Here is a 22,061-nt window from a genome sequence, read left to right as displayed (position 1 = left end):
CACTGTTGTGCTTCAATAGCACTTTTAATAAAACAGACATTTTATCTTCACAACAGCAATGTCTGGACATAAAGAGGAAGAGAAAATTGGGTCAGAGCTCTTTCTGCTGGCAGGCTGGTTGATCTTGTTTGAGTGTGAAATATTTTAAAAGCAAAACTGGATGGGCTATGGACACAGGGAAGACAAAGCGAGTGCAAGCAGTTCTCACATTTGATGGATGACGTTCAAAACAGCAAAAAGAGCCCTGACCATTGATTTCAATCTTCCTGCACTCTCCTTTATTTACAGATAAAATTATTACATTCATTTATTTCACGTGGTAACAAAGCTAATCAATCGTTTTTTAAAGTAATCTCTTCATCCATCCAAAATGTTCACATATTACATCTGCATTCAAAATTCCTTGTGAAGTATCAATATCTTTCCCCTCTTTTTAAACAGCTCAAAACTCTTTTTCTAAGAACCTACTCATGTTTTCACTTCAATCCCATAAAACAATATGTGTAACTATTTACAGTAGCAGGAATCTCTAACTACACCATCAACCACCATCACAAAACCTCCAACCCTCCCACCCCAAGCCATATTTATCACCCCACCCGAAAAAACCATATCTTGATGAAAAAGGAAAAAAAAGTATATTGGAAAGCAAGATAAAAATGAATTGACTCACAAAACTAATTCTTGCATCTCCCCCATTCTAAAAGTGCATGCCTAGATTCAGCAATGAAAGAAAAACATGTCTGTACAGAAAAATAAATCAGAAATCAGGACACCGGCAAAGATTATCTTCTTTGTTCTTGAATTTTAGTTTTGGCAAATACTTGATGGTGTTGAGTGCTTTCAGAAAGTCTAAAAGATGGTTCAGACTGGAACGATTAAAGTGGGTCTCTGAGGCAGCAGCTGGTAATGGAGCAGTTTAAGGTAAACTGCTGTAAAAGAGTCAAAGGTGACGGGGACTGGGGTGACCGTTATGATAAAGCTTCTGCTTAATGTGCACCATGTTTCCACTGGAATCCTCCAGCTGCCGAAGCTGCGCACGTCTACGGAGGTCCCGAAGGTTGCAGAACTGTGGTAGCCACGACCAGGATGGGGTATCTGTGAGCGTTAAGTAGAAATTTGCATTAGGTTATGAGCTTTGTCAAAGCAATTCAATAGGATTACTGATCCTTTTGGAGTTCCATACATTTTTAAAGGGATAAAATCTAATAAATTAAATACAAATTCTGTCATCATTTATTCTTCCACAAAGCCTAAAGTCAACTGTCTTTAAAATACCTTATTTTATGTTTTGCAGATGAGAAAGAAAGTCATACAGGTTTGAAATTACATGACAGTGACTTAATGATAAAATAATTTTCGTTTTGGATCAATTATCCTATTAAAAACCAAACTAAGATGGTTAGAAAAAGGAAGAAGTTTAAAAAATACTATAATAAACCAGCATGTGTACCAGTGTGTTAATGGAAATGGTATGTGGTTCAGGACCGGTGTTGATATATAGCGAGACCTTGCAAGAGAGCGCCTCAGACGAATCCGCCAACTAGCCCTGTTGGAAGTGTGTCAGTGTGTGTGTGAAAGAGACGCAATAGGGATGGGGGTTATTTATAGCATTCCATGAGTATGCCATCTACTAGGACTATCATGAAGGGTATACAGAGGAAGAAAGTGAATAAGGGCTTTTTTCAAACCTATCTAAATCAAAAGAAGAAGGAAGAGGGGAAGAATCCAATGAAGATCTGCATATTAAAGCGGGAGGGTTAAGGAGACTTCTTTGTAAACAAAAAGAAAGCCATACAGAATTGGAATATTTATATTTTTTAAATACACATTTGATATATTACTCTTATCTAATAACATTAATTTGCTATTTTTATTATTAATTGAACACTGATTCAGATGTACATGGCTTCTATAAACTGAGGCATGAGATTGAATTCTGTAATTAGAAAAACAGAGCACAAAAATCTCAACCATAAACATTTATTGTGTGTGCGCGACTGCACGCTTATACAGTATGTGTGGCCAACTTGCCTTCCCTTTCCAGCTGCTCTTTGTCTATTTATAGCACTTGCACAGTGCAAGGGTGCAAGAGTGCGTGAATGTGCTAGTGGGGGTGGGGGCAAGACTGCATCTCTCTCCCACCTTCCCTCTCCATCAGCCTCACCTTCACTCACTATCGTGCTGAAGCCAAATGAGGCTGACCTGCCATCAAGATCATGATTTCACAGTTGTGGTGCTCTGCACTAGAGAGGCATTCCCAACATTTTTCCATAGGCAAAACCTTATGGAGATAGCATTTCTCTTGGATCTAGATTTATAAAAAATTAAAGGGATAGTTCACCCAAAAAAAATTTATTCTGTCATTATTTACTGACATATTTCAACCTGTACGACCTTATTTCTTCTGTAAAACACAAAAGAAAATATTTCGTAGAATGTTGGTAATCAAACAACGGCAGGAAACATAGACTTGCATTGGTTTTGTGTCCATACAATAGATGTCAATAGGTACCAGCATTCTCAAAATATATTCTTTTGTGTTTTGCGGAAGGAAGGAAGTAACATATTTTTAAATCGACAAGACTATATTACAAAATTGATTTTTGGGTGAACTCGCCCTTTAATGTCTGTTTAATTGACTTTTATTTTTATAATAATATTTTGTTACGTTTTTTCATATTTCGTGTCTATACCTTTAACCAGCAACATGCACATCAGCCACCCATCCAAGTAACACGGTAGTTTTGTTTAAACTTTGAAGCACCTACATCTTTTATCACAACATATGAACATTTGTGCCCCGAGAGTCCACGGCAACTGTTATAAACAACTGCCTGTGATTCAGTTACATTCAGTGAATTCCTGCTGTAAATTTCTACAGTCACCGTCTTCATCTTAATGCATTCGTTACTGAGGGTGATAATAACAGGGCAGAAGGGGAGTGCTGACATCAGCTGATGAACAAAAATGAAGCTTTGTAAATGTTTGGGAATAGAAAACTGAATTTTTTGCATGGTTAAGGCGTCACAAATTAACAGCACAAGCTGTGTTAATATTGTTAGAACATGGATGCTAACATTTAAGCTTCTTGTTTTTTAGAGTAAATTGTTTAAAATCAATAATTAATTTTTTAGATATTAGTGATTTGAAGTTACACTTTCAAAAAAGGTGCTTCACGATGGTTTCACAAAGAACATTTAACATCTTTAGATAAAATTATTTCGATTATAAAGAGTAAGACAGCAATTGTACTTATAAGACTTTTTTAGTAAATGAGAATTTTGGTTAGTAAACCAGAAAATATTCGACTAAGACATCGCTAAAAACCCTTTGAAGCAAAGTTATGTTCAAATTATGTTGAAGGGTGTTAGTATAGCAACATTTATTGAGCAAAAACAAATCATTCTCTCTCAACCTCAAATTCATCAACTTTAAACAAGTTCATATAATGCCAACAAATATAGTAGCATGAGTGTGAACATTTCTGCTCATAAGATTAAATAAATTATCACTTTAGGGAGGAAAATGTGATTTGATGTCACTGTGATGAATCAGATGAAATGCATTTATATTCAGTATTATCTGAGTTTCAATTGATCGGTTGTTCTTACAAGGCCAATCTTTGGTCCTTATATCTCTCAAAATATATGCTCTCCCCTATCCTTGTGGTTACAATGTTCTTCCCACTCACCAAAGTAGCGACTGGCTCTCCAGGCCCTCACGGCACAGTGCAAAGCTCCATCCAGCCACAACAACAGCCAGCTGATACAGAACCCCAGCAACAACCCCAGCATGAGGTCCATCTCTTGTTTGGTCACACTGTCACTCACAAAGTAATTCTCAGATGAGTCCACCAGCGAATGGTCTCCATCATATGGAATTACGTAGTGAACATGATGCCTGTGACAGAGAAGAACACAGAATTTTAAGAATAGAGAAAATAATAATATTAATATAAGAAAAGAGCACAACAAATGGGGAAATACAACATTATGTCATTTACATTTAGCAGACGCTTTAATCCAAAGCGACTTACATTGCATTGTCGTATATATTGTATCTGCAATCCCCTTGGATCGAACCCATGCTCTTACCACTGAGCTACAGAACAGCTTTATTTCCAAAAACCATAAAGAAAAATGGACATTTCTGTACTGGTACTAGACTGCATGGGTCTGAATCCAGCAGAGATAAAACCAAGTCACGTTTTTTCTTGGAATAAATGCATTAAATATATGGCTTGACACACAGTTAATGCTATTTTTAAATTTGTTGCTCCGTAATGTTAATCAACATCTACTAGAATATTTTTACAGTTTCATGATGAATATGGAATAATAAGGCAGCATTATCTCTGGTGGCTAGATATGAACGGACTAAATATATATATACTTGGTTTTAAGTATATATATATATATGTGTGAATGCATATAAAAACTCTTCTAATTATTAGCTAAATAAATACAATTTAGTTATTTAGCCCTTCTGACATGCAAAGAAATCTATGCAATCCTGCAATATATCCCCAAGAATCAGATAATTGACAAATTAAAAACATCAGGGAACAGAAACTAGTGAAAAATATTGGTTGTTTAAATTACTTACAGGACAAGTAAAATGCCTGAGTCTAAACATTAGAAAACAAAGTAAGGTATATTTACATCTTACAGAGAAAAGTTAAATAGTTTGTTGGATAAAATATATTGTTTAACAAATCTTACAGAAACAAAGACATAAAAGGAACAACTAAATTTAGAACTTACAGTACATTAACAAGGACAATGCTTAGCAATGTTTATATAATATACAAGTTAAATTGTAAAAATGTCACATGAGACTTTTAATGGTCATTTCGGTAAATACCATGACAATGATTTTAACTAACTACAACTCAATGGCCATGAGAATGATCTTGATCCTGATGTTTGTCACAGAATACTATTTCTACCTGTTCTAATATTCATTTGACTGCTGTAACTAATCTGGTCCCGTTATTTTATAATTTACTTTTAAGTTTAAACAAGTTAATTTAGAAATAGAAAGTTACCAAGCATCAACATTTATCAATATTACTAAAACATGCATCTCTTACAGTATATGTGAACAGCTTTAATTTGACCTAATTTAGCATCCCAATGTTGTTTTTACAAGAACAACTTCAACCGATGTAGCCGTCTTCTGCTTAAACAGAAACAACTGTTGTATACGTGATAGCTAATTTATTTTTATTTTTAATAATAGACAACTAAAAAATGTAACCTGTGATGTATATACTTGAAGGACTGTCTAACATAGGCTAAGCTCTAAGCTACATATGCTACAAGTGAACAAATAAAGAGCCAGCTAATCTTTATGTAAATAACAGCCTCTTTTTACTACACTAAACACAAAATCACAAAGCTGAATTTGCCGTGTTTTCACTCTCTGTACATTTTCCTTTTATACATGTTCTATAATTTTATGATCAACACTAAGATGCAAAAGAACAACATCTCTGTATGTGGCTGAAGAAAAAGCACACCTTGATACGCAGGAAGAAAAATTACGAGCAGGAAAATCCAGGATGATTTTCATCAGGCAACACCGACGCAAACCAACATCGGTGGGTTAACCTTTCGAATTACGGCCAAATTATGACACAACCCCCACGAATATGTAAAGGCCATATAAAATGACGATCTCCGAATAAATCAATGAAATTGCACAGACAGTCAAAAATGGTTCAGGCCTAAAACCTTTCGGCATTAGTTGGTGATTATGTCAATGCGCGAAACGGCATCGTTTTCCCTCCCGTAATAAGATTGGCTATTAATTATTAACCTTTGTTTTTTACCTTCCACAGTTGCAATGACAGACGCGGTCCTCCCCTCGTAAATGCGGTAAGATGTAGTTGTGAAAGCGGTCCAGGAGTGCGTTCATGTCCATTAAACACGCTATCGCCTGCAAAGAACCATTCGAGTCAACCGGGACATGACAAGCAGTATTGGAACACAGCAACCGCTACATGACCTGGTACTGTGACCACTGCAGGGGGAAATACACATTGATACATTTCCACATCAGCCAGTAATAGAAACAAGTACGGCAATGCTGCTGAGATTTTTAAGTGGACTTCACATACTCCAGTTCTGTATCTAAAACCCCCGATTTTACTTGAAAAAAATATCAAACAAAAATGTCAGAAATACACATTTGTAACCCAAATGAAGGTGTGCATAGGCGGTCTAATGATCTTACCATTACAACTGAAGCACCGAGGATCATAAAAATCATGGTGGTTGTGATCATATGCATCAAAACTTCCGAACTCGCCTTTCCTCTTTCCCCAGTCTTTTCAACAAATTCGATTAAACTAAAAACATGCCGTCCCGGGAGAAGACGCTCATGGATGCGCCCTCGCCACTAACCCTGCCTCTCAGTCCGAAACTCGGCAGATTGGAAAATGTTCTTAAGGTGCATATGGCTCGAGTGAGTCCAAATCTATGCCTACAAACGTATGCAACACAGCCCTCAACCACATCCAGTGATTCGTTCCCCCAATGCTGCAGTTGAATCCGCCTCAGCCGTGTACTTCGGTATCGTCGTGGGAGGGTGCTGAGAGTGTCCTAGTCTGATTACTGATGCTATAGTCTCTCTCCTCCTTTGCGCTCCGTTGAAATGTGTAGCGAAAACGATCAAGGCAAGGGACAGCTAGTTCTCTGATATGTCTGTCTTGTGGTTGCCGTCTTCCCGTTTCGTTCACGTGTGATTCATTTCGTCTTCAAGGTTTATTTGTAGAAATTTACATATCTCCCGTGATCCGCGTTCTGTACGATTGTTCGAACGGTAGGTTTTTCTGAGCCACCAGAAGACCGGACCCTTCTTTCTTTAAATCCATTTGGCTTTATGCAGCATCTGCCATCACAGCTTCGATGTCGTCCACGGCAGCCAGGAGCGTTCCTGTGGTCGTGAGTGAGAATGAGAGAAGGATAAGGAGAGAGAGACAGAGGGGGCGGGAGGGTTGGGAGTGGTGGAAGAGTCTGACTAATTCACTTTTCCCGTAAAAAAAAACATGGCTGATCTTTTTCAATTAATGAAATGCATTATATAGGACAGGCACCCCCTCAAGGACCACGTAGTTTTTTGCGATCCATCCTCACGCCCACTCGCGCGCTCTGCAGTTCATATTGCGCCATTTCGTTAAGACCGTGCGATCGTTCAGCATCTCTATCGCACTTCGAGTTCCCTGATGCTCTGTGCTTTAACTAACACGTGCATAAGACCTTGACAGAAGATACAAAGCACTGGCTTGGCAGGGATTCAAGCTTGAAAGCCATATTGTTCTCCCAGTCTGTTACCCACGATACTGGCACAATAACTCAGTTCGATGCACTTCAGTTTCTTTCCAGTGCGTGGAGCAGACAGCGCTTTAGCAGATTTTTGTGTAAACGTAACCAAATTCCTCTGTTGTACAGCCCCTTAGGAAACTCGATATAGTGAACTCTTATGAAGATGTTTTTAAAACAATCCTATTACTATTATGCAATACCACATTTAAGGTCAGATTCCGACCACCCGTCATTATCTGTGAAGGTCACCGGGAACATGTCATGATGCCCTCGACATAAAACAGCAACACATTTCAGCACCCTGGAGAGCAGCCACAGTAAAGATTTACTGCTGACCACCATTAAACTCTGACACTCCCCCTCTCGAGCCCAATCTTTTAAAAACTGATACAATATCATGAAATGAATAAGGAAATTAGCTTCACTGAAAATGCTCCAATTTATCATGTTTAATAATGTTTTATATTGCTTAGATATTTGTGCCTTTCCTTTAGTAAATATAATAAAATACATTTTATCTCAGAATGTGATTTATGAGCTTTTACAAGATTTATTGGCCATGTGCAATAAGGGGATTGTCATTGCTTTTTCTCCACATTCTCTGGCTCATTTACATAATTTAACAGTAAGACTTTCCTCACCAAAGTAAATTACTGTAAATTAGAGTACCTGCCTTTAAGTAGTTTGACAGCACTGCATTTTTATCCACTTCTATCATATATGCATATATAATATGAATGCATATGAATGTTTTACGCAAAATTAATATACCCAACTTATATTTCTTTCTATGTATGCTAAGTGATTTCTTAATTGCTTTTTTTTTAGAAATTTGTGATCGTTGATATACTTACAACTTTTTGCAAAGTCTAATAATAGCCATAAAGTTTCACGACTCACATCACGGTTTATTTTTTTATCTTAAAAGTTTTCTTTTGTTTATCGAAAAATACATCCTTGAACATTTTTGTACGTAACGTTATTCGTGGGAAAAAAAGATTTAATCAGAAGTAAATATTTAGCTACTTGTGGAGTCTTTTGTTTACGAGCTTTGCCTTTTAATACATCTTTACCTTTAAGTCGTTTGCTTCACACTGCTGCTCATTGGTAGACGTCATTTCCGCTAAATCTCTGTTGCTGCGGGAACTCAACTGTTTTTTTAAACGAATAATAGAAAAACGTGCTGTGCAAATGTTATTTATTTTACATATTAGTTCAGTTTACTCAAACACCCCTTTGTGTTGCAAGGTAAACGATTTTTAAACGTAACATTACTTAAATTAAACTTATTTATTTGCTTGTGTAGATATAAAACGGTTGCTTTAACATTTTAATTTGTTAAACGGGTTATTTTTTCTCTGTAAGTTACGTTGACTTACGCACAGCTTACATCTGACAAAACTCAATGCATTGTATGTCATTTATGTGTAAAATTGATGACACCATCACTAAGATCTAAAATGAATGAAAACTTAATAATGAATGTGTACATTTAATGATGTAAATGCCATAACGATATTTTGGGGTATTTTATCACCGTGCACCTAAATATTTTCATGTTTTTTCCAGAATGATCAAGAGCTTACCCACAGATGTTCGAGCACAACTGCGCTCCGGCGTTACAATCTTCTCATTGCAGCAGTGTGTGGAGGAGCTCATATTGAACAGCATTGACTCAGGAGCAACATGTGTTGCTATCAAAATGGACACAGGGGCCTGCAGGGTGCAGGTCATCGACAACGGCTCAGCAATGTGTCGGGAGGATATGGAGAAAGTGGGAATCAGATACAACTCCAGCAAATGCAGTACACTGGAAGATCTGGATAACCTCCGCTTTTATGGGTTCAGGGGAGAGGCTCTTTCCAGTATTATCTCTCTTGCTGAGACGGTTGACATAATTTCTAGATCTAAACAAACTGTGAAAACCTACGTTAAAACGTTTAATGAAGGAAAAGAATCAAGTGTTGTTGAATCGCAGACTGTCCGTCCATCGTCAGGGACAACCGTTGCAGTCTACAACCTCTTCTACAACATGCCAGTCAGAAGAAAAAGACTAGATGCTGTTTTAGAAACTGAACGCATCCGTCAGAGAGTGGAGGCCATAGCCTTAATGCATCCTTCAGTGTCATTTACATTAAAAAATGAAAACTCCTCCCACATGGTAGTACAGCTTTCCAAAACACGTAATACCTATTACAGGTTTGTTCAGATTCATGGGTTGAGTCGAGCTCAGAAGCTTGGAGAGGTCAGTTACGTCCATGAGCAGTTTGAACTGACTGGTCACGTTGGTCGTGAAGGTCACTACAACAACAGTTTGCAATTCTTATTCGTAAACGGGAGGCTTCTTCTGAAGACACGCATTCATAAACTACTCAACTGCCTCCTGAAGAGAGTAAGCAGTGGAGCCAAACAAAACAACAGCCTGACTTCATCGCCCTCAACAGCAAGCCCCAAACAAAAGAGTGCAGCTGATCTATATGGAGTCTATGTGTTAAACATAAAATGTAAATACGCTGAATATGACATATGCCTGGAACCAGCCAAGTCCCTTATTGAATTTAAAGACTGGGATAATCTTCTTACCTGTGTTGAGGAAGGGGTTAAATCATTCATCAATGAGGAAAACTCGGAAACAGAGGTGATGGACGACGCGTATGGTCCTACAAGTAGTGCAGCGAGGAGTGTGAAAACCCCTGCCGTAAGAAACTTCAACGTTGAAGAAACGCTTGAAGGGTTTGAATCACTGACTGAGAACAAGGATAATGCAGATGGTATGGAAGTCTCGGGTGGGGTTCAAATTGTGGTTTCAAGAAACGCAGAAAGTTACTCTAGTGAAGAATCAGAGACAGAGGCGGTTCAGATTGTCCCTCTGCCTGCATGGACCATATTACCCGTTGCCTCAGAAATTAATAACAATTGCAAGAAAGATTACATATTTCAGAAACATGATTCGAATGTAATCTGTGCAAAAAATGACTCAGCAGATATAAACCACAACAAACTGACAGAAAGCAAAAGTTGCAAGATTTCAATACTGAATGAAAAATCCTCTGGAGATAGTTTGAAACAATTCAGTGCTCCAAACAAACTTTTTCCACCAAAGAGAAAATTGCTATTAAAGGACAGTGAAAGAGGTGAGCCGAATTCTTTTCATGGTCCCAGGACAAAGACGGTTAAAACTGCGGTGCCACCTAAATTGACTCTGTCTTTTGAAGCCGGATCTTTTGACAAGTTCAGAAAGTTGTTTGGGAAGGATGGAGAGAAAAAACAACCAACTATGGAAGAAAGCGGTGGCTTGCATCCAGACTCTTCACAAAAATCTCTGGGTTCTTCTGTGGATGTAGATGGTCTGATTAGAACTGATTGTGAAAATGATGAGAACAACATAGACAGTACAAGGGACATTGCAAGTTATGTGTCTGCACATTCTAAATGTTCTGCTAATTCTTCACCTTGGAACAGGGGAGACAAAATATCATTGGCTGCCAAATGTTCACATTTGAAACAGAGGAAAGTAGTCTTCAAAATACCACAGCGTCAACAATTGCACCCAAATACAATTGATGCTCCTGGAGATGTTTTGTTTGAATCTTCTGGAACGGTTGGTTCAGCTGTCAACAATTCTTTTAAAGATATTCCATCTGTTGTTTTTACTGACCAAAGCTCCAAAATACCTCCTCCTGTAGAGGACCATGCTGGAGGAGGTGGGAACTTTGGTGATGAAGCTGGCGTTACCTCTCAGTGTGATCCATTGTCCCACAATGTAAGCGATGAAGGCCAGACTAAAAATTATAGTGATGAAGCAATCCCAGTTTCGAGCAACTGGCTGGCCCATTATGACAATTCGTTATGTAAGCTTGTTTACATCAACCAAGTTACAGGACTCAGCAAATACAACTCTCCTCTGGTGGACACTCAAGTGCCATGTACCACAGATGTTACTAACATGGTAGTCAGCGTTATTTCAAAATCAGGTAGGAAGAATTCAGTGAGCACTGTTTAGATAACCAATGTAAGGTTTCGTCTATTTTAAACCGTATGTTTGTACCATAATATATGTTTTTCTGCTCATAGGATTTGAGTACAGGTGTTACCCATTTCAGACAAATATTGTGCTTCCCTTTCTGCCCAAGCCTAGAGCAGAGAGAGCTTTTTGCTCACTGATAGTCAGCAAAGGTACAGCTCAAGACTGAAATCAAGATGGGCGCAATGCTTTGCTGTGTACTTTTACTAATCGTCTTTTTCCTTTTTAAGAGGATGACCAAGGTCCAAATTCACTTTCAACCCTGTTTTCAGAATGGACAAACCCAGTGTTCATACGACCCCCAGAGGTTACATTAGAGTTTCTCTCACTATCCTTCAAAGATTTAAGGGCGGTTTCCAGGACAGGGTTTAAGCCTTTATGGGTAACTCAACCCAAAAACGAAAATTCTGTCATGAATTACTCACCCTCTAGTTGTTCCAGACATGTATAAATGTCTTTGTTTTGTTGAACACAAAGAGAGATATTTTGGAATAATGTTCGTAAGCAACAGTTCTGAAGCACCATTGACTCCCATAGTAGGAAAATAATTGTAACATTATTTCAAAATATCTCTCTTTGTGTTCAACCGAACAATGTTTGGAACAACAAGAGGGAGTAAGTCATTTTTGGGTGGAGTATCCCTTTGAATGTAAGAGGTGTCTTGATCGAGAACCACTTACACTGACATATCTTAAAATGCAAGTGCAATTGTTTCGTCTCAACATTCACACCATTAATGTATTTTGAAAAGTGTATATTTAAAAACAACTTAAATATCCTAATTTAACTAAGGCCTAGTCCTGGCTTAAACGAATCCCTGTCCGGTAAACCGCCTCTTAGGGTCACTTGACTAAAACATCTCTCATGATCTTTAAACATATTAATCAGAACATGTTTAAATGTTTAAAATGTTTTTTTCGCAGCCAAAAATATAACTGTCAACATAATTTTGCATTTGAAAACTACAATTTTATTTAAAAATGTTTGGAAATGCATGATTTGCTCTAAATGCTAAAATATGTATAAGTGACGCTAAACATTTTGAACGGTAGTCATTTCTTAAATTTCTTCAGTTTCATTTTGAAGAACATATCTAAACTACTTCTGAATTCTGAAAAGGTGGCTTTGGATGTAACCAGTGGTCAAGCAGAGGGCCTTGCCGTGAAAATTCACAATATTCTTTTCCCCTACCGGTTTACCAAGAATATGATCCACACAATGAGAGCAAGTATTACCTCTATATTCTTTTTAGTGCATTGTGGATTTGATAATTCTAGACTCTAATGATAACAATGTCATAAAACTCCTTGCCCTGTTTTACAGACAAGGTCATAAGCCTAGTCCTAGACTATACTGCATTCTTGAGCTGTCTTAAAGCAGCCATAACGCAGACATTTTCTGCATATCTCATGTTAATCTTGAGTACTTAGAGAATAGTATCGTACCCTTCAAATATCCGTAGAGTCTTTAGTTTGATCACATTTATAAAAGACAGATACAGCTGTACTTCGCGAACGTAGTGCTCTCTCTCTCTCCTGCACACAAGTGAAAGTGACTTGTGCGCATGCTCCTTCTCCCGCTCTCCTTGCTTGATGCGTGGGCATGCCGCATGCTTTTCCAGGAGAATTGTCCAAAGAGGGACTAAGAAAAATTGGTACGAAAGTGATTTTCATGTTCGAAAAAAACTTTGCAAAACCTATACGAACGCTGGGGGAGTGTATCGAGCACAGAAATACTACGTCATATGTCAAGCCTGAGAAGACAACATGTTTAACAAATAAGTCAGAATGCATACACTGTTGCACGGCCGCTTTAACTGAGAACAACTTGAATTGATATGTATGCATAATATATCAGTGCCATTACTTTGCACACTATTAATATTTTTTCTTTAGGCAAAGAAAGGCTTAATCCAAGCCTTGTCTGTGGCACCGGGCCATAATTCTCTGCGAAAATTAATCTCTTTGTTTTTATCTCAGGTCATCAATCAAGTGGACAAGAAGTTTCTTGCTTGTTTGATAAATGCAACAGAACAAGAGATGTCCAAAAGCAGTAAAAATGAAGGTAACATGTTAACTATGGCTCATAATATTACATTGTGTGACATTGTTCTAAGCATGTTCTTTTCTTTTCTCTGTAGGAAATCTTCTTGTGTTGGTTGATCAACATGCTGCTCATGAAAGAGTTCGACTGGAGGGGTTGGTCACAGGTAAATTAAGTTTTGGTACCATTTGATCATGGTACCATGGTACCATGGTATCATGGTACCATAATGAACTCCATAAAAGAGTGTTACTAAACTAGAATGCATCAAAACTGTTTCTTGTTTGATATAGACTCATATGAGGATGATCCAGACACACCTGGAAAAAAGAGGCTGTGTTCCTCAAGAGTAACTCCACCCTTGGAGATTAGTGTGACGGAAGAGGAAATGAGACTTCTGAGGTCAGCGCAGCTGCTGTCACGAATCAACATTCCTGACTTCACCACCATCATCATCTTTCTAAAGTTCTGCACTTAATAAATGGTTCTATAAATATTTCTTGTTCTTGAAGGTCTTGTCATGCCTTTCTAAGTGATCTTGCTTTAGATGTGAGCTTCAAGAAGAATGAGTCATTGAATGTTTTTTTGGAGAGACTTCCCACATGTTTCATAGAGAAAGAGAGCACAGAGCTCTGCCGAGGAAGGCGGTCTGTAATTAAAACCATTGCAGAGGTTAGGATCACTTCCTGTTTAATGTTCAGGCATGATTTAATGTAGTTTAGAAACATAACTTTTACCTTTTCTATTGTTAAACTTTATGTGTAATTTTGCAGGAGTACCTGAGGGAACAAATTGAGGCGAGTCAGGGCAGTAACTGTGAACCAATGTTCTTGTTATTGCTTTATTGAAAATAAGGGATTTGTTTCTGATGGGTCTTGTTCTTTTGATTCATGTTTCAGCTTCTACGCTTAACAGGAAGAGTGAGAGGAATGCTACCTTTAACCGTTCATAATGTACTTGCATCACAAGCTTGTCATGGTTAGTGTATCAATCCACCATAGTGTTTTAAAATTTTATTTTTGGGGTGACCTTTTGTCTTTATTTAACAGAGAAGTTAAGTGTATGGGGTAAAAGAGGGGGTGTGGGATCAGGACATTTTTCGTGTGGAGATTTATAAAGGGGGAAGTACAAATGTTTATTTTTAAACAAAAGACGTTTGTGAACATTTTGATGGTAACGTGTGATGTAGCTATCATTTCATTTTCACAATATTCTAAATTAACAGGAGCAATTAAGTTCAATCACATTTTGAGTAAAGAGGAGTGCTGTAGTCTGGTGAGCTCGCTGTCCTCTTGTCAGCTTCCCTTCCAGTGTGCCCATGGAAGACCTTCCATCATCCCAGTCGCAGATCTTCACCACATAGAAGATCGAGAGGTACATTTAAGTAAATAAGAGTCAGTTCATCCTAATATGAAAATTGTGTCATCATTGATTTACCATCTCATGTAAACCCCTTTATATATATATATATATATATATATATAATTGTAAATATTTATAGTTGTAAATAAATTTGAATAACTATACTATACTAAATTAGACAATATCATAAGCGGTAACCATATGCAATATACAGATTATGTCACAAGAGAATATATTTATTAAAGACTATTGTACCATATATTAGACCCTTAACAGTGTATGTTTATTGTTTCATTTTGATTTGCCCTCAGGATCTTCCCAAGCCAAATCTGAGAAAATTGAGGAGAATGTACAAGGCATGGCAACTCTATGGAAGGGATAAATCTCTTTCATAAAACTGAGTATGGATGCACAAAAACAGCACATTTTGTGTTCAATCCACTACACTTACTACATAAAATATCTAAAAACATCAATATAAATACTGCAGCTTTTATTTGATTAATTTATTTTGCTAATAACAAATACACAAAAACAATATATTTATAGTAAATTATTGTCAAACTTTTATCTATAAAAAAATCAAATGTTGATATTGCCATTTTATGTTATTGCCATAAACAATGTATTGTAATAAAATATGTTGACAGCATTGAACAAATAAGGCAGTCGACAGCTTTTATTTTGTTGCACTTCTATGCATATACTGTATGTGTGACGTTAAAAACGAGCCAATAATAAAAGAGATGTGCTCAAGCAAGACATAGATGTCAAAACTAGATGCCGCATTCCAGGCACGTAAAGACCGGACTCGTACCGTTCCAATATGGCGGACGACCGACGAATAGCGGCCCATATAAACAGACGCTAATGCGGCATCTAGTTTTGATATCTAAGACTATGATCATCCAATCAAATCGTTTCTTAAAGTATTGCGAGCCAATAGACATGAATGTGGGTAGGAGCTTATATCGATGTTCTTCGACAGCTCGCTGCTGCGTTTCAGCGGAGGATTGATAAAAGATTAAAAAACAAACCCGAGAATATACTTTAATCGGTAAGTTTTGCTTGTGAAAATAACAGATAACAATGTACAGAATTATGTTAGACGGAAGGGACATACATATAAATGAGTCCGAGGATCGATAGAAGATACAGCAAACGGAATATAGTTTAATCGGTAAATGTTGCTTAAGAAAATTACAGATAGCGATGTACAGAATGTTAGACGGAATGTGGAATACAGAGTCCATTTTTGTCAGCTTAGTAACGTTAGTTATTTAAATAATCAGTATGCGATTGCAATATATCGAAGAAGCTGGACCACGTGCCAGCAACTTACAGAAGCTAACTTACTGGGTTCAAGCGTACAAAATGAGACCTCTTCATTTAATAAATGGGTTTCTCATACTGTTAGATGACTTTAGTGAAATTTATTCCGTCAGAACAGAGCAGTTTACTAGTTTTCTAGCATTTTTTGTGCTCTTTCGTGTACAGGCATTATTCTTAGGTCAGAGATGCAACATCGTGTCTTCTCGTATCCTTGTCTGTTAACTGTTCATCTTCCATTCAAATGATTAATATTTCCTTGTCGCATAGTGAGATGTAATTGGTGAAGTATCTAAATAACTGTTACCAGCTCTTGAAGCCCTGAATCAAGGCCTACAGCTTGCTGTGTAGCTGTTGGTTTCAAACAGTGGCTAATATCAAAGTCTTCCATTGGTCTATTGCCTTGCCCAGGAATATCTAACTGGTTAAGCAGATTCAGTAGAAGGAACACTTAAAACTCAGCACTCTTAAGTTTTGATTTCTTTAGAAATAAGCATTATATAACTGTATTCTTGACTAAACCAATATTGTTCTTATAACATGCAATACATATTATGTCTTAACCTTTCACAATAGACATTATCAAGATCGTAGCCAAGATTTATTCAAGATGTGTCCAGGTCTTAAGGATGTTCCATGTGGTCGCCCTGTGCACATGGGACAGAAAATTGAGAGGGATGTACAAGGCACGACAGGACTATGGAAAATGTAATAACTCTTTATTTTCAGAAGTTGCATTACTACGGGTTTATAAACAAAAACGTCCAGCACTTAGCATTTATATTGAATTAATGACATCAATATTATTTAACTGTCGTTATTGCTACTTACATTAAATTTCAACTGACATAGACATCGGAGGGCTTTTATTTTGATATGCTCGTGTGAGCGAATGGCCAATCATGAACAGAGTTACTCACCCAATAACTATTTCCCTCCAATCAAATCGTTTCTTAAAAGATCGTGAACCAATGAACTCAAATGTGGGGGGTGCTAAAATGGACGACGCTCGCCAACAGTTCATTGTTGATACTGACGTTGGGACGGAATCTTAGGAAGCTATCGCAAACGTTAATAAGAATCTTGTCATTGGTGAGTTTGTGGAAATCTCATATTACAAAGTAGCGATTTTTCATAGACATTATAGACCAGACATGTAAATAAAACCATCTAAATGTTGGTGATTTTAGTTATTGTTCAAATAAGTAGCATGTAACGTTAACTTACGTTAGCTCTCCCAGTTCAAAGATGGCGGAACGGCAGCTTTGACGTATGAGTTAGCACGTTATAATCTTATTGTTATATCATTTGTTATTGCTTTGAAAACGTGGATATATTGTTCTATTATATTTAGCATGTTTTATCGGAACATGAGCGAATTTCGTATGGTGATGATGTTTTTTTCTTTAATCGATATCTTGTAATGTGAATTTCAGTTGCCGTTGACTCTAGGTTAGCGTTTAGATAAAGATTAATCAAATTGTTTACGGCTTTTTGAGGGTCTCCTCTCACACGTAGTGCACACGTTTATTCATGCCGTGGAAAATGCACTCTATCCATGTCTAACATGCTTTGTACGGTAACGTATCCATTATTGCGTTTGCGAAATGGTGGATCCACATGAATCGTTATTCTGATTTTCTCACGTTGCATCAGCGATGAACAGGATTCGGATACACGTGTTGCCGTCCAGCAGGGGAAGGGTGACCCAGACTGTTCGAACCCAGGAGCCTCAAACCTGCTCATACACCCAGAGACCCTGTTCACATCCTCGACTGGAGGGCTTTGAGTTCTGCATAAAGCACATACTTGAGGATAAGAATGCCCCGTACAAGCAGTGCAGTTATGTGTCCAATAAAAATGGCAAGCGCTGCCCCAATGCAGCCCCAAAACCAGACAAAAAAGATGGGTGAGTGTGTTTATTTTCTTATGTAAAAAAACAGTATCAACTAGTAGGAAAAATGATTGACCAATTGTGCTGATCTTTCTTTTCTTAGGGTAACGTTTTGTGCTGAGCACGCACGTAGAAATGCATTGGTTCAGCAAGCTCAGATGCGTAAGGCGTCCTCGGGACCTTCCCCTGAAGTTCTGTTGTCTCAGCTCAGTGGCTACAGTCGGCCAGATTCTGGTGCAGAGGGGCGTAGTGAAGCTAGTCGCATACTAGGTGAGCTTTTACTTGCTTATGTCTAGTTATTTTCTTTTACCAGACATGATATTGGCCTCATGATCAACTTGACCATAACTGCTATGTGTGATGTATTAATTATTTATGGTTATTTTATATGTATGCATTTCTCTGTGTAGATGATGACAGCTGGAGTGAAGAGGAGCAGGATCCAGTTGTTTTGGATCCGACTTGGAGAGGAGACCCTGACAGTGAGGCTGAAAGTCTAGATAGTGACCATGAAGACCCTTTGAAGTGAGAAATATTACTATTAAGATTTACTGGTGAGTCTTTTTGAAAGATTGTCAACTGACATGCCAATTGATGGATGTTTACTTTCTGAAGGCATGCTGGCGTATACACAGCAGAGGAGGTGGCACTCATAGCACGTGAAAAGCTAATCAGACTTCAGTCCCTCTACATAGACCAGTTTAAACGTCTGCAACACTTATTGAAAGAAAAGAAGCGACGCTACCTGCATGGTCGCAAAGCTGAGCATGAGACCTTTGGTAAGGCAGCTGTTTAATGCCTTAAAAATGTTCAGTGATAAGCAGTGCGTAACTGATCACTGTTTGTGATGCAGGGAACAGCCTGCTAACAGGCCCAGAGGGACTATCCACAAAAGAGCGTGAAAACCTTCAAAAATTAAAGGCTCTGCGTCGTTATCGTCGACGCTATGGCGTGGAGGCTTTGCTGCATCGCCAGCTGAGAGAGCGCAGACAAGCAATTACAGAGGGTGGTGCACCACAGGTATAAAGCTTTTTATACTTTTGAAAGGTTTGTTTCTTTTAAGCCAAGTAAGTGTTTATCATGTCCCTGAACAGTAGCTAGCAGACGTTTTCAAAGCTGAATGCAAGAGCAGATTATTACAAGATCTCGCTGAAGCTATTCTACGCTAAAGTTTAGCAACTTGTAGTTGTATATACCTATATCTGTATCTATATCTGATTGACTTTCCCATAGTGTCAAATGAAAATAAAATCCCTGTGGTCCGTTTCTGTCGTGGTATGTTGTTAAAAAATTTCTTGTACCCTTTATGTACAGACGCTGTGCTCCGGCCAAAGATGCATTTCATTTGTGGAAGGGACTCGCTGTTCAAATCAGTGTCTGCCGATGACACGACATTGTGTCTCTCGTATCCTTGTTTGTTACTGGCGTATCTGTACCTCTTTAAATTTAGGTCTGTTGAATAATTAGTTAATATATTAAGTAGTGCAGTTCTTCAAATCCATAAATACTTATATTAAAGACTAATAATTATATACCAGCATTTGAAGCCCTGAATGAAGGCCAACAGTTTGCTGTAGCTGTTCGTTTCAAGCAGTGGCTAATATCAAATCTTCCATTGGTCTGTTGCCTTGCCCAATTCTATCTAAAGGGTTAAGCAGATTCAGTAGAAGAAACATTTTAAACTCACCAATTCCTTTGGAATATGATTTATTTTAAAATAAGTGCAAGTTATATGTTCCAACCATGCCAAAATTGTTCTAAAAACATGCATTACACATTTATCCTTGACCTTTCTCAAAAGACATTTACCAAGACAGTAGCCAAGTTTTATTTAAGATGTGCCCAGGTCTGAAGGATGTCCCATGTGATCGTCCTGTACACATGGGACAGTCGGAGGAGCCTCGTTGTTCTTTGCATTTGACCTTGCCTCCACCCATGTACCAACCTGAACAGGAGTCTATTGCCCCGGAGGAACTAGCAGCTGCACCCACAGATATGTACCTTAGTGCCGCAGAGCTCCAGCCCACAGAAAATCTGCCATTGGAATTCAGTGATGTATGATTGTGTTGATCTTTTTCCTCATTAAAAAATGACTTTCATAACTGTTTTGGCACATCCCTTCAAACTAGTTTCATATTACCAGTGTAATTACCACACTAAATTTGTTCATTAGAACATCTTGCACGGATTGAAGAAGAAACAATCAAGTACCTTCATGCCCGTAAACATAGCTGCTTAAACATGTCTCCTACTGTGTAAATAATACCCTTGCTTGTAGTTTCACATAAATGGAAAAAAGGAATCCGAATGATCAGTCATTTTAACTTGGTGTGCCTCACGTTTTCTTTGTGTACATAGTAAAATCTCATAATTTAGAAACGTGTCATTCTTGCTGCTGCTCTTTATTTTCCTTTTCAATATGTCATGTTGGTTTACAAACAACACACACTATACAAATTAATTTAAACGTATTACTGATTATTTTATGCTGTTACTTTGGCTCCTAATAACAAAATGATAGAACTCGATATGAGATGGGAACTTTTCATGCTAGTTAATTTATAAATGTGTTTAGATATTAAACCTAGGAGTATTTAATATTAATTATGATTATGAGTCCCTTATTGCATTTAAAATTGGTGTTTAGTTTGAAGAAATGTGCCATGTATTGAGATGTGGAGTAATGGGAATCTTAAAGGTCCAGTCAGTAATATCTAGCGGTAAGGTTGCGAATTGCAACCAACCGCTCACTCCACCCCACCCCCTCCCTTTTGAAACACGACCATGCCTGACAGAACATGGCGAATTATGCAAGTAGACCCGTGGTGGATGTAGATAAAAATAGCTCATTCTAAAGTAATAAAAACAACACTTCATTGTGTGCGCCCTTTATACCTCTGAAGGCATAGCTTCTCTATATTAAATTGCATTTCTACCCATAGATCATCCCAAAAATTACACACTGGACCTTTAAATGATTATGACAGTACCTCTGAATAAAACTGACGTGCGATTATACAGTATACACTTATTACAGAAGCACATTTGGCAGCTTCATGGATTTATTTTTTTATCTTTTTTTATCATCACAATCAATGATGTGTAGGATCTTGATGTTGAAGATGAGGGTTTGCAGTGTCCTCCATCCCCCCTGTTGTTTGATACAGCCCTCGCTTTAGAAGACCAAACCATCAGAGAAATTGCAGAGGCTCCCATGGATATTCTGACAGGGGAAGAGCAGGGTCTTGAAGCCCAAGACGCCGAGCTTTCAGAAAGAGATGAGGTGGAAGATCAGGTAGTTATTACTGTCACTTGTTGGTACTAACTTAAAGTGTATTGGTGAAACAGTTCAAAACTGTCCTGTGAAATAGGCAAGTTAGCACTTATAAGCACCGGGCTTATTTTCTTGTTACAGGTTGAATCTGAAAATCTCGAAGCAGTTGGACAAGTGGTTGCCACACAGAATTCTTCAAGAGACTTTGACTCGAAAACAACAGATGCGCTATCTTGAGCAACGTGTGACCTGATTTTCTCAGCTGTCATAGTGTTGATATTTCAAACAATTTAAATAACTTTGTTTAAAAGCCATTCTTCCGGAGGCCTGCTTTCATTGCAGAAGTATACTTGAATCAAGCCTTCTCTATTCTTTAAATAGCAGACTGAAAATGTGTGTGCTTTTTGTGAAGCTAAAAGGGTATGTTGAACATTTACATGCGCGTAGGACATAGAATTGAGAAGACAATGTGGTTTAGTCAGATATCTAGATTTTCATCAAACTACAGAAAAAGTCTGTAGTTTGATTATATCTGGTTTTCATCACATGTACTGGGATTTTTTGACTGAAATAAATCTTTACACAGCGTCATGCTCCAGTTATTTACAATAATGCACACGTGAGTAAGCTCCTCTGGGACAATTCTATTGAAAAATGTTTTGTTACTCGTGATACTGTACACTATATGTAAGCCAAAAAACGAGTTATACCAATAAATATATATTTATTTTATAAATAAAGACATGAGTTTAGCCAAAGACTAAACGTAATACGCCGAGTCGCTTTAGTCATATTCATATCACT

The 22,061-nt window shown here is 37.7% G+C and overlaps 3 protein-coding genes across 7 annotated transcripts; 2 read left to right on the top strand and 1 right to left on the bottom strand.

The window, feature by feature from the left end:
* On the bottom strand, window positions 1-7,240 carry tmem240a (transmembrane protein 240a). The gene is made up of 4 exons (XM_079477550.1): window positions 6,241-7,240; window positions 5,837-5,943; window positions 3,695-3,903; window positions 1-1,098 (listed from the first exon to the last, which is right to left on the bottom strand). The coding sequence occupies exons 1-4, from the start codon at window positions 6,295-6,297 to the stop codon at window positions 944-946; spliced, it is 528 nt and encodes a 175-aa protein (XP_079333676.1). The 5' UTR covers window positions 6,298-7,240; the 3' UTR covers window positions 1-943.
* A 1,194-nt stretch (window positions 7,241-8,434) lies between these two features.
* mlh3 (mutL homolog 3 (E. coli)) lies at window positions 8,435-15,415 on the top strand. The gene is made up of 13 exons (XM_079477549.1): window positions 8,435-8,579; window positions 8,901-11,305; window positions 11,406-11,507; window positions 11,586-11,662; window positions 12,475-12,579; window positions 13,335-13,419; window positions 13,496-13,564; window positions 13,692-13,800; window positions 13,911-14,070; window positions 14,172-14,195; window positions 14,298-14,376; window positions 14,624-14,772; window positions 15,072-15,415. The coding sequence occupies exons 2-13, from the start codon at window positions 8,902-8,904 to the stop codon at window positions 15,153-15,155; spliced, it is 3,447 nt and encodes a 1,148-aa protein (XP_079333675.1). The 5' UTR covers window positions 8,435-8,579; window position 8,901; the 3' UTR covers window positions 15,156-15,415.
* A 279-nt stretch (window positions 15,416-15,694) lies between these two features.
* On the top strand, window positions 15,695-21,951 carry kansl2 (KAT8 regulatory NSL complex subunit 2). Of its 5 annotated transcripts, none has more exons than XM_079478049.1 (12): window positions 15,715-15,817; window positions 16,258-16,297; window positions 16,666-16,797; window positions 17,746-17,998; window positions 18,087-18,253; window positions 18,394-18,508; window positions 18,599-18,762; window positions 18,837-19,003; window positions 19,298-19,388; window positions 19,785-20,038; window positions 21,090-21,278; window positions 21,399-21,951. In XM_079478049.1, exons 3-12 carry the CDS (start codon window positions 16,719-16,721, stop codon window positions 21,492-21,494), a joined length of 1,575 nt encoding a protein of 524 aa, XP_079334175.1. In that variant the 5' UTR covers window positions 15,715-15,817; window positions 16,258-16,297; window positions 16,666-16,718; the 3' UTR covers window positions 21,495-21,951. The 5 variants fall into 5 exon arrangements, with proteins under 5 accessions (XP_079334178.1, XP_079334176.1, XP_079334175.1 ...); XM_079478051.1 differs by lacking the exon at window positions 16,258-16,297 and adding an exon at window positions 17,050-17,181 and having other exon boundaries at window positions 15,744-15,817; XM_079478050.1 differs by lacking the exon at window positions 16,258-16,297 and having other exon boundaries at window positions 15,705-15,817.
* Window positions 21,952-22,061: the final 110 nt, after the last annotated feature.

The sequence above is a fragment of the Barbatula barbatula genome (genome assembly GCF_947034865.1).
Source record: "Barbatula barbatula genome assembly, chromosome: 17".
Lineage (NCBI taxonomy): Eukaryota > Metazoa > Chordata > Actinopteri > Cypriniformes > Nemacheilidae > Barbatula > Barbatula barbatula.
The sequence above is the reverse complement of the archived record's forward strand: the minus strand, read 5'-3'. Positions and strand labels throughout refer to the sequence as shown.